Source organism: Rhinoraja longicauda, chromosome 5 (genome assembly GCF_053455715.1).
Source record: "Rhinoraja longicauda isolate Sanriku21f chromosome 5, sRhiLon1.1, whole genome shotgun sequence".
Taxonomy (NCBI): Eukaryota; Metazoa; Chordata; class Chondrichthyes; order Rajiformes; family Arhynchobatidae; genus Rhinoraja; species Rhinoraja longicauda.
This window is the reverse complement of record NC_135957.1, coordinates 66311497-66324258: the sequence shown is the minus strand read 5'-3', so window position 1 is coordinate 66324258 and position 12762 is coordinate 66311497. Positions and strand designations below refer to the sequence as shown.

At 42.8% G+C, this 12762-nt stretch overlaps 1 protein-coding gene across 2 annotated transcripts in view; it reads left to right on the top strand.

Moving 5' to 3' along the window:
* usp45 (ubiquitin specific peptidase 45) overlaps positions 1–12762 on the top strand; it is a 109719-nt gene that overhangs the window by 2611 nt on the left and 94346 nt on the right. For both annotated transcript variants that reach the window (XM_078399700.1, XM_078399699.1), the window contains exons 2-5: positions 4911–5019; positions 7518–7687; positions 9433–9536; positions 12146–12243. In XM_078399700.1, coding sequence (XP_078255826.1) covers positions 4917–5019; positions 7518–7687; positions 9433–9536; positions 12146–12243 — 475 coding nt within the window. In that variant the 5' untranslated portion in view covers positions 4911–4916. The remainder of the gene's footprint in view (positions 1–4910; positions 5020–7517; positions 7688–9432; positions 9537–12145; positions 12244–12762) is intronic.

Genomic DNA, 12762 nt, shown 5'->3' with positions numbered 1-12762 from the left:
TTAACTTGGTGGATTGGTCCATATTCAAGGGGTCTGCTGCCAACCTAAACGAGTAAGTCACTACCATCACAGAATTCATCAGAAAGAGTGTAGAGGAATGTGTGCCCAATAAAGATAATACAATTATCTTTAATACAATAATACAATAATACAATTGTTCCCCAACTGGATATCGTGGATGAACTGTGAGATCCATTCCCAGCTGCAGTCTCATTCTGCAGCGCTCGCATCAAAGGATCTGAGAAGTAGAAGAAATGTATTTAAGATGTTTGCAAAGCCATCAAGGATGTCAAAGGGAATTCTGGGCAAAGCCAGAGTTGCAGGGTAACCACATGGACACCCGTTGAATGTGGCAAGGCTTGCATGCTTTAACGGACCACAGTGAAATCAGGCATTTTTGCTGACAACAACACATCTTTCCGCACCGTTCAAGATATTCTATGTTCACTTTTAACAGAATGTCAGTGGAATAATGTCATCCGCCCCAACAGTCTCGGGTGTTCCTGTACCAACGGTCACTGTTGCAGATGTCAGAATGGCCTTCCTGAGAGTGAACCTGCAGAATACAACTGGCCAGGATGGAGCTGCCAGTAGGGCTCTGAGGATCTGCGCAGACCAACTGGCAGAAGTATTCAGATATCTTTAACCTCGCCCTATTTGATTTTCCCCATCTGTTTTAAGAAGGCCACTAGCATGCCAGGACTAAAGAAAAGCAAGGCTAGTATCTCTGACATCCAACATTATAAAGTGCTTTGAGAAACATAGGTGCAGGAGTAGGCCATTCAGCCCTTCGAGCCAGCACTGCCATTCAATTTGATCATGGCTGATCATCTAAAATTAGTACCCCGTTCCTGCTTTTTCCCCATATCCCTTGATTCCTTTAGCCCTAAGAGCTGATCATGGTGCACATTAGCTTCTGCCTCCCAGGCAGCCTTGAGCCACTGCAGTTAGCCTATTGTCGCAACAAGACGCCAGCATCCTGGCCCTTCACTCACTGGAAACATTTGGATAATAAAGACCTCTATATCAGACTTCTATTTATTGACCATACCTCCACCTTCAACTCCATAATCCCAACCAAACTCATCTCTATGAGTGCAGGAGTCAGCAACTCCTCCGCAACTGGATCCGCAATTTCCTGACCCATTGACCATAACCAGTGAGCATAGGTGACAAAACATGATTCCTCATCTTTCTCGACTTCCTCATCCACAGACCACAGTCTGTTCGAATTGACAGAAATACTTCTTCCTCATTAACAATCAGTACGGGAGCACCTCAAGGCTGCGTGCTCAGCCCCCTGCTCTACTCACTCTATACTCATGACTGTAGCCGGACACAGTGCGGACTCCATCTTCAAGTTCGCCGATGACACCACCGTTGTTGGACGAATTACAGATGGTGATGAGTCAGAGTATAGTAGTGAGATTGACCGATTGACCAAATGGTGCTGGCACAACAACCTGGCTCTCAATATCAGTAAAACCAATGAACTGATTGTGATTTTCAAAGAGGAAGAATGAGGACCCACAATCCTGTTTATATGGTGGAGAGAGTCAAAAACTTCAAATTCCTGGGCGTGCATATTTCCGAAAATCTTTCCTGGACCCAGCACACTGATGCAATTATAAATAAAGCACATCAATGCCTCTATCAATCCTGAGAAGATTATGGAGATTCGGTATGTCAGAGAGGTTTCTCTTGAACTTCTACAGCTGTACAGTAGAGAATATATTGACTGGTTGCATCATGGCCTGGTTCGGCAACTTGAATGCCCAGGAGCAGAAAATACTGCAAAAGGTTGTGAACACTGCTCAGTCCATCACCGGCTCTGACCTCCCCACTAAAAAGGCAGCCAGCATCATCAGACCCACACCATCCTGGCCACACACTCATTTCACCCCTGCAATCGGCAAAAAGGTACAGGAGCCTGGGTGAGACCCTTCAGTCTGAAGAAGGGTCCCGACCTAAAACGTCACATATTCCTTCTCTCCTGAGATGCTGCCTGACCCGCTGAGTTACTCCAGCATTTTGTGCCTATCTATATATATATATATTTATATATGTATATACACCGATCAGCCAAAACATTATGACCACCTGCCTAATATGCTGTTGGTCCTCTGTGTGTCGCCAAAACAGCGCCGACCCGCCGAGGCATGGACTCTACAAGACCCCTGAAGGTGTCCTGTGGTATCTGGCACCAAAACATTAGCAGCAGATCCTTCAAATCCTGTAAGTTGCGAGGTGGAGCTGCCGTGGATCGGACTTGTCGATCCAGCACATCCCACAGATGCTCAATCGGATTGAGATCTGGAGAATTTGGAGGCCAGAGCAACACCTACAACACTTCATCGTGTTCCTCAAACCATTCCCGAACATTGTGCGCAGTGTGGCACGGCGTATTATCCTGCAGAAAGAGGCCACTGCCATCAGGGAATACCATTGCCATGAAAGGGTGTACCTGGTCTGCAACAATATTTAGGTAGGTGACACGTGTCAAATTGACGTCCACATGAATGGCCGGACCCAGGATTTCCCAGCAGAACATTGCCCAGAGCATCACACTCCCTCTACTGGCTTGTCGTCTTCCCACAGTCGGTTCGGACCAGACGGGATAGCTTTTGTTGCCCTCGTGCATCGATGAGCCTTGGGTGCCCAACATCCTGTCACCGGTTTGTGGTTTGTCCCTCCTCGGACCACTGTCAGTAGGTACTCACCACTGCTGACCGGGAGCATCCCACGAGCCTTGCCGTTTCAGAGATGCTCTGACCCAACCGTCAAAGTCGGCTCAGGTCAAAGTCGCTCAGGTCTTTACTCCTGCCCATTTCTCCTGCATCCAACACATCAACTTCAAGAACTGACTGTTCACTTGCTGCCTAATATATCCCACCCCTTGACAGGTGCCATTGTAACAAGATAACCAATGTTATTCACTTCACCTGTGAGTGGTCATAATGTTTTGGCTGATCGGTGTAGGTTTCCAGGATTAGCAGTTTTGGATAGCTGATGCTGTTCAATGTAAAAAATGGATTATTGAAGAACTGAAAAGATTAAGTGGCTAAGATTTTACAAGGTATAGATTACAAAGATACGAGTTTAAAATTTCATCTCCCACTTTGAAAATGTGGTAAGTAATCCAACAGAAGTTTTCAACATTGAACAATAACTGTATTAGCAATCAATTGCTCCATTGACTTAAGAGATGTTAATAAAGCAACACAAATTTGAGTATCAAAGAGAAGACTGGAAAATAAAGTTTGAAAGTATTGTTGGAATATTGCTTTCTGCGCTATAGGCTATTGTTGCAACAGGAATCCAAACATTATTATCCTGAATATAATCCCGATATACTCGTAACAGTCTGGCAAATTCTGATCCAACTCCATTCACAAGTTTGCAGATGCATCACCATAGCAGGCCGTTTCGGGAACAAAGAAAAGATGGAGTGCAGGAAGGAGATAGAGAGCTTCATAACATGATGTCAAACCAACAACCTCTCCCTCAATAGAATAGTAGAATAGTTCCTTTATTGTCATTGTAACATGAGCCATGTACAACGAAATTGTAAAATGTCAGCCAGTCAGTGCACCATTCAAACATTTCTAAAAGCTAACGATACATACAAGGTAAAATATTTAAAAAAAGATAAACAACTAAAATAAATATCATGAAAATAGCACGCATAAACACCCAACCCTACATCCTTCTGTCGATTTCACAGTCTCTTATTATGTATCGCCCCTGCGTTCCTTGGCGGCTACATTTAGTGCCTTTATAGCAGTGGGGTAAAAACTATTTTTAAGTCTGTTTGTCCTTGTCCTTGTAGATCTGTACCGTCTGCCTGACGGTAACAGTTCAAACAGGGAGTGTCCGGGGTGGGAAATGTCCTTTATAATACTCTGGGATTTTTTGATGCAGCGGGAACTGTGTAAGTCCTCCAAGGTAAGTAGAGGGCAGCCGACAATCCTCTGGGCGTTGTCAATGGCCCTCTGGAGCGCTTTCCTCTGAGCCGCTGTGCAGCTGGTGTACCATACGCATACACAGTATGTCAGAAAGATGAAGGAACTAGTTGGGCAGAGCCATTGCCAAATTAAATTGTGATGCATCTTGATAGGATGATTTTCATGGTGCATCTGTAAAAGTTGGTAAGTGTCTTTGGAGATATACCAAACATCCTTAAACTTCGGGGGAAGTCAAGTCGTTGGGTGTGCTTTTTTGACCATAATTTCAATGTGGTTGGCCCAGGACAAGTTGGACCAACCATACGCCTTTGTACTTGAACCTCTCGACCTTCTCAACTTTGGCACATTGATGCTGACTGGAGCCTGTAGACTGCCTCATTCCCTGAAGTCAATAAATAATATAAACATCAAGATCGAGTAAAATTAGTTAAGCACATGCTTACAGTAAATTTTTGTCATGGAGTCAGCGAGCCCATTCTTTAGAATAAAGGCGAAGATTGGACACAGTGCATGTTGACCTTCACTTCAGGACACCGGTGCTCAGCTACTGTGCTCATGGATGAGGTCAGTGACTATGCAGATCTTTGGATTTGCTGTTCATGGCACAGAACCAGATGTTCTATACACAACGCCTGTCAAAGGTGCAAAGGCAAAACAATTCTGGAAAATATTTCAATCTAAAAAATGGTTCTAGCCCAAAACATCACCCATTTTTCTCCAGAGATGTTGCCTGACCCGTTGAGTTACTCCAGAACTTTGTGTCTACCTTCAATATTCTGGACAGGCTGGCTTTATACCTCCTCCCCTTCTTCATCTTTTATTCTATTATTATTGATTTTATACTTGATCAGCACTTGAGTCTTATATTTTTCAAATATTTATCAGGGTATATATTGTACTGGTGCAATCCTACTAACATTTTTCTGTGGTATGTTAAATTACCAGTGACAGATGAGGGTGAAAGATCCATCCTCCCAAGGTGATGGTGTAATGACGAAGAAGAGCAGAAGACCTAAAAAGCCTCAAGATGATGATTCATCTGATGAAGTGTTGGGTAAACAAACTTTCTATTTTGCAATTATAATTCCACACAACACCATTTTAGATTTGGAAAATTCTGTGAGGAACTACATTGTTAAACTTCTGATAAGTGTGAATAATAGTAGTTTTTATGTTGGAATAGATGTTTGGTAGCATTTGAGCAATAAGTATGGGAAATTAGGGCCGTGGGGCAGCTGGGACAGCAAATGGAGCTACTGCTACATAGCTCCAGCAACACAGATTCAATCCTGACTTGTTCTATTAGAGTGGACTTTGCAAGTTCTCCCTGTAGAAGAATGGGTGATGTTTTGGGTTGGGACCCGAAACGTTACCAATTCCTTTTCTCCAGAGACGCTGCCTGACCCACTGAGTTACTCCAGAGTTTTGTGACTATCCTTAGTGTAAACCAGCATAAGCAGATCCTTCTTAAATATTGATAGTTAAATTGTTGTCTTTCACAGAATGTCTGAAAGGATGATGTAGATTTGAAACTGGCATTTAATAATATATATATGACATTGGCAGATGGGATTAAAACACATTCAATTTGTTTGCTTGCAACATGTAGTGGACTAATGCATGGCACAAGGAATTTATTCTATATTGCAGTTAATAAGACAAGTAATTAAGATTGTGCTTCTAACCTAATATCTCTTATTGGTGAATAACATGCAACCAATAGCAGAGCTGATAATGTTGAATCAAAGAACTGTAGACAACACCTCGGTTGTCATGAAATGCTTTGAGAGGCTAGTCAAGAAGCACATCTGCGCCCTCCTTCCTCGCAACATGGACCCATTACAGTTCGCATACCGTCCGAACAGGTCCACGGATGATGCGGTCTCCCAGGTTCTACACACCGCTCTCTCTCATCTGGACAGCCAGGGGGGCTATGTGAGGATGCTGTTCATTGACTTTAGTTCAGCATTCAACACAATAGTCCCCAGCAGACTGGTTGAGAAGCTGCTGGAACTGGGGCTTAGCACCCCTCTGTGTGCCTGGGTCCTGGACTTTCTCACTGCCAGGCCCCAAGTGGTCAGGATGGGGGAACACACATCTAGCTCCCTCACCCTGAACATAGGATCCCCCCCAGGGCTGCGTCCTTAGCCCCCTACTGTACTCCCTGTACACACATGACTGTGGGGCCATGTTCAGCTCAAACTCCATCATCAAGTTTGCTGATGACACTGTGGTGGTGGGCCGGATCTCCAACAACGATGAGAAGGCCTACCGGGAGGAGGTGGCTGATCTGGCACTCTGGTGTCAGGACAATAGCCTCCTCTTGAATGTCACTAAAACAAAGGAGCTGATTGTGGACTTCAGAAGGGCTAAACATCCAAGGACGTACACGCCACTGGAGATAAATGGGTCTATTGTGGATAGGGTGAGCAGTTTTAAATACTTGGGAGTCCGCATCGCAGAGGATCTGACGTGGGCAACGCACATTGCCGCACTGGTGGGTAAGGCTAAGCAGCGCCTTTACCACCTTAGACAACTGAGGAAATTCAGAGTGTCTCTGAGGATCCTTCATTGCTTCTACTCTGGGGCTGTAGAGAGCATCCTGTCCGGCAACATTACAGTCTGGTTTGGGAACAGCTCTGCCCAGGACAGGATGGCCCTGCAGAGAGTAGTGCATTCGGCAGAACGCACCATGGGAACTACACTCGTCCCCCTGCAGGACCTATACATCAGGAGGTGCAGATCCAGAGCAAGCAAGATCATGAGGGACCCCTGCCACCCCAGTAACGGACTGTTCCAGATGCTACGATCAGGCAAACGCCTCCGCTGTCACGCTGTGAAAACGGAGAGGATGAGACGGAGCTTCTTCCCACAGGCCATCAGGACTGTCAACTTTTATAACCCCAGAGACTAAATTTTTGTCGACACTAATAGTAACTTATTAACTTTATTTATATGCTGTAACTGTAATTCTTTTTGTGCACAACCCGCAGGCATTGCCACTTTCATTTCACTGCACATCGTGTATGTGTATGTGACAAATAAATTTGACTTGACTTGATGCTGGTTAATACTCAAATGAATACAAAGTATTGGAGTAACACTCAATACACAAAGTATTAGAGTAACACGCAGCATCCCTGGAGAACATGGATAGGTGATGTTTCAAGTTGGGTCTGAAGAAAGGTTTTGAAATGTCATCTATCCATGTTCTCCGAAACGTCACCTATCCATGTTCTCCAGGGATGTTGCCTGACCCTTTAAGTTACTCCAGCATGTTGTTCAATCAGCTACGGCTAAAAAGGACACAATGTATCAAAGTCATACCACCTGACACAGTTCTTAAATGAATACGAGATGAAAATTTCAAACAGTTCCATATTATGAGTTATGAAATACTCGAGAACATTACAGAGAACACATTTAAACTATCATTACTTAAAATTGCAACTTATACAATTTGAATTAGGGTCTTGCATACATACTTCACAGTTGGTATAAACCAAGCCAAATCAAATCTCGTTTTAATGTTTATTTTAATCATGCATTTAGGTTCTGCCTGCCAGCATACAGGCAGAGCGGTGGATCTGATCCAAGTGAAGAAAGCAGTCATCCACAATCACTGGTCAGTTTGTGCAGAATGTGCCAGAACATTGAAAGCACATGATGAAGACTCAGACGTTTCACCAAATATTTGGATGTGCCTGAAGTGTGGTTATCAGGTAATTGTTTAGATCAACTTTTGTTTCCTTGTGGTCTAATCAAGTTTTATAAAGTTGTACTAAGACCTCTCCACTCTTATATTCTGTGTTTTGACTAATGAAGACACCATGCCTTCTTCACTGTTTCTACCTGTGCTGCCACCTGCAGGAATCTTTGAACGTGCACAATGTCCCTCCGCTCAATACTCATGGTCCATGTCCTACCCTTATTAGACATCCAAAATTGTATCACCTCACACTTACAAAGATTAAATTCTGTCTGCCATTATTGCATCCAATTAATCAGCTGATCAATATCATTCTCTAGTCGAAGACTAACCTACTCATTATCAACACCACTAATTTTTTTGTTATTTACAAACTTACCCATCATATGCATTTAAATGGGCAATTCCTTTGAATGCTGTCAGTCTGAATTTTTTTATTGTTTAATTTTCAGCAGCAAAATATTAGATATTTCTTAGTTTTTATTTCTGAAACTGCTGCTTTTTTAAATTAACAGAAGCATGCCAGAAAGTTAAAGTTGTAGTGATATCAATTTGAGCAGTTATTCTAAACTTGAACTGGCATTTCCAGCATGAGGCAATTTTCTCCAGGGTCACCAATACCAGAAGAGGTAGGACCAGAAGTATCTAATTTGATGCATCAACATCCTTTTGAAAGACCATGCTTGATTTCTACCCAGTCACTTGCCTATCTTATTCTTATTCCATTTAGAATGGTCCTTTGGTCCACCTAAAATCTGAATCCATAATCATTTGTCATCCAAATCAAGAAAAGAAATGGGTGGAAGATTCCTGCTAGAATATGTGTTTACAATCTAGGTATACGTCAGTGTTTTACTAAAAGAACGGTGCCTTGTCAGGGGTGTCCATTTGCACAGGTAAAACTGATTAACATGGGGAATGTCAGGAAATGAAAAACTGCAGATGCTAGAAATCTGAAATAAAAGCAGAAAATATTGGAGATATTCAGCAGTTTAAGAAGCATCAGTTAATATTTCAGGCTGACGACTTTTTATGAGAACCGGGGATGAGAGGAATTTCTTGATATTGAGATGAACCTAATGTATTAGAAAACAATTTCACATGCAAGTTTAAGCTTCCAGAATTGAAGGGAAATTATTGACCCAGGCCGGAAATGTGCTGAGTAACAAACAACAGATGATAGGTATCCAAACTGGCGGGAAGTGAAAAAATAAAATAACACAGAAAATCACATGTCCAGTTTAAATCTCTTCATGGGCTTGTACTCAACAGTCTTTCATAACCTTGACCTGCTTAGATTTTTCCATTCCTTCAATCCTAGGTTCTTGTGCATTCACCATCTCTTTTGCAATGGCTTGGTCCCATGCGCTGATATGGTCTTTCCTACATGTATACTTTTTTATTTAGATTCTCTTGAAGGCTCACCACTTTAACTACATTTTAAATGACTTTTCCTAAAATCTGTTCATTTCTGCCTGATTACATCTCTGTGAAGTCTTAAAAGATATAAGATTCAATGATAAAAGATATAAGATTCAATGATAATATAAAGTTGTGCTTTTTTAAGCAGTAGTATAATAAGCTGAAGTTGGTATTGATTTAATGTAGACTAGTTCATTTTCACATTTTAGGTGAAACTTTAAATTTAGTATGCCCAAGATTCTGCATTAATTGGTTAATTAATGATAAAATTTGCTATTTGCACATGGAAAACGTTCACTTTTTTGAATACTGACTATATCTTGCACTTGTTATTAGGGTTGTGGTCAAAACTCACAAGAGCAACATTCTTTGAGGCATTTCCACACTACTCATTTGGAGCCACATTGTATTGCAGTCAGTTTGGAGTCGTGGATCGTTTGGTAAGAATGATAATTAATAAGCAGTATTCATTCATCAAAGTTTATAATATCTGAATGTAGTTATTGGTATAGACTGATCTTACGGAATTTTTTCAATTTTCTAAATTTCTCTTCCAACCTTTGAACATAATAAAATGTAGAGTAGTGGGATCTAGGAGTGCAGGTACATCGTTCCTTGAAAAGTGGCGTCAGAGGTAGATATGGTGATCAAGAAGGTTTTTAGCACATTGGCCTTCATCATTCGGAGTATTGAGTATGGAAGTTAGGAGGTCATGTTACATTTCTACAAGACATTGGCGAGGGTCCTTCAGACTGAAAGTCATGGGAGAGGCAAACATAGAGATACGGATAAGGTGTGAAAACAAGGGATCAAAGGGGGAGGCTCAAGGAAAGTCATAGTTTGACTAGTTTCACTAGTCCTCCTGATTAAATGTAACTGATAGTATGCCTTGTTGTCACCTTCCCCTCAACGAATAATGATCCATTCTACATTTTCCTTGAGCGTCCCCTTTGATCACTTGTTTTCACGCCTTATCCTTCCATATCTCCATGTCTCCCTCTCCCCGGACTCTCAGTCTGAAGAAGGGTCTCGACCCGAAACGTCACCTATTTTTTCCAGAGATGTTTCCTGTCCCGCTGAGTTACTCCAGCATTTTGTGTCTATCTTCGTGAGAATTGAAAACCTCATCTGGTGACCCAGATACCAAACTGGTGGGATTTCTGAATAGTCGTGCAGTGGAATTTGAGTTTTACTTTGTGGAGTTATCATTAAATAATAACACTGAGTTAAACCACAGTTTTGTGGGACTCGAAAATGGTGCCAAATCAGGCGACTCTGTATATTGTCTTAGTGTACTAGTACACTTGTACTGTATCTGAGATGCTTATCCAAGATGTATCTAAGTGCTTATGTGTAGCGATACTTGTACTGAACTGCATACAAAAATGAATTTCACTGTACCTCAGTACATGTGACATATAGAGTACCATTGAAGGAGTGAAACAATATCAGGTGAATATGTATTTAGCTTGGAGTTTTGATGATACACATCAATTAGTGGAGCAGATTTGATATCCCTGGATATAGCAGAGAATATGTAGCCTTGAAACTGAAGTAGAAATGTACAGCTGCTTTACCATTATTGTAAGCCTGTTCCACCTGTTGATACTCGCTTCCATTCTTTTCCGTAGAATGAATTTGGGATGATCTAACACGGGTGTCTATTGAGGCAGGGATATGAAAATAAATTGGACAACTATTTGAAAAGGAAGAATATGTAGCAAAATGTGAATCGGACCATTTTAAGAGCATTAGTGCAATAAATCAACTAATTTTGCTGAATGTTTTCTCTTGAGTATCATTCGATTAAATTACATCCATTCAGTTTGCATTTTAATAGTTACTAGCGAAGAGGGCCCGTTGGGCCCATTCCCACACCCCCCATTCTCTCCTCCCCCAACCCCAATCTTACTCTCCCCACACCCCCCCTTTCCCCACGACCTCCCCTTTTCCCAGTACCCCTATTTCCCCCACCACCAAGCCCCCTCCGGACGACCCCTGTTGTCCCCATTCTCAGACCCCGCCACCATTCTCTCTCCCCCAGACACACTCTTACTCTCCCCCACCTCCCCTTTCCCCAGCACACCCCTTTCCCCTACTCTCTCTTGCCCCCAGCACCAACAGGTCCGGGGGGGGGGGGGGGGGGGCGGTGCGGGGAGCGCATCAGTGAAAGGTCCGGGGGTGGGGGGAGCGCATTAGTGAAAGGTCCGGGGGGGGGGGGGGGGGGGGTGCGCGCATCAGTGAAAGATCCGGGGGGGGGGGGGGGGGCGGGAACGCATCAGTGAAAGGTCCGGGGGTGGGGGATAGCGGGGAGAGGGTCTCCCGGGTGTGGGAGAGAGGAGAGAAGCAAGGGGAGAGAGGAGAGGGGAGCCCAGACGCACAGCAGCACCACGCTGAAAGCCTTCAATAAATCAGCAGGAGGGGGGGTTGCACGAGCTCTTGTCACATGGGCATTTTGACGTCACACGCTGAAGGCCATGGAAAAAACGGCTGAATTTTAATTTTTTTTTACTAAAACCTCTGTAACTTAAAAAATACAGCATTCAGCGTGGTGATTAAGGCGGTGCAAAAATCGTGGCGCTACGGTTCACCGTTTTTGCAGAAATCAGCAGAAATAACTGAGAGAAAAAAAGTTTTGACTTTTAAACCTCTGTAACTTAAAAAATATAGGACCGAATTAAATAAAAACATCATTTTCGGCAACCGTCCAGCGGTGTGATTAGGCGGTGCAAAAATTGTGGCGCTACGGTTCACCGTTTTGCCAAAATCAGCCAAAATCACTGTTACAAACATATATACTCTTCTGAGTTTCAGTATATTAAGATAAACAATGTACCTTATGGAGAAATACAAATTTGTTCCCAGTGTCTGCATGTAAATTGCATTTTGCAGTTTTTGCCTTAAGGCATTTTCGCAAATAAATTTATGTTGTTTGCAGTTGCAAGACAAATGCTTCAATTATATGAAATTCAGAAGAAAATAACTTTTGCTCGTGAAGTAGATTCAGCACCATTTGCATTCAATAGAACTCGTTCTTTTAACTTCACAGGTGCTATGAATGTGATGACGAATTAATACCATGCAATAAAAAGGTTCTTACTCCTTTAATGGATTTTCTACAAAAACATGCTACAAAGACGCACTCGGGTAATTTTATTTTTTATATCTATGTAGTGAATATGTTTGCACAGAGCTCAACCATATCATATCATATCATCATATATATACAGCCGGAAACAGGCCTTTTCGGCCCACCAAGTCCGTGCCGCCCAGCGATCCCCGTACATTAACACTATCCTACACCCACTAGGGACAATTTTTTACATTTACCCAGCCAATTAACCTACAAACCTGTACGTCTTTGGAGTGTGGGAGGAAACCGAAGATCTCGGAGAAAACCCACGCAGGTCACGGGGAGAACGTACAAACTCCTTACAGTACAGCACCCGTAGTCAGGATCGAACCTGAGTCTCCGGCGCTGCATTCGCTGTAAAGCAGCAACTCTACCGCTGCGCTACCGTGCCGCCCTATTATGCCCTATTATGCCCTATTAAAGCAACACTAGCCCTAATATGTACTATTTAGTGTCATGTGGAAAATTCAATGCGGAACGTGGGACATGATTGGGGATTTCATTAAATGTTGGCGTACTTAATTGATGGGAAT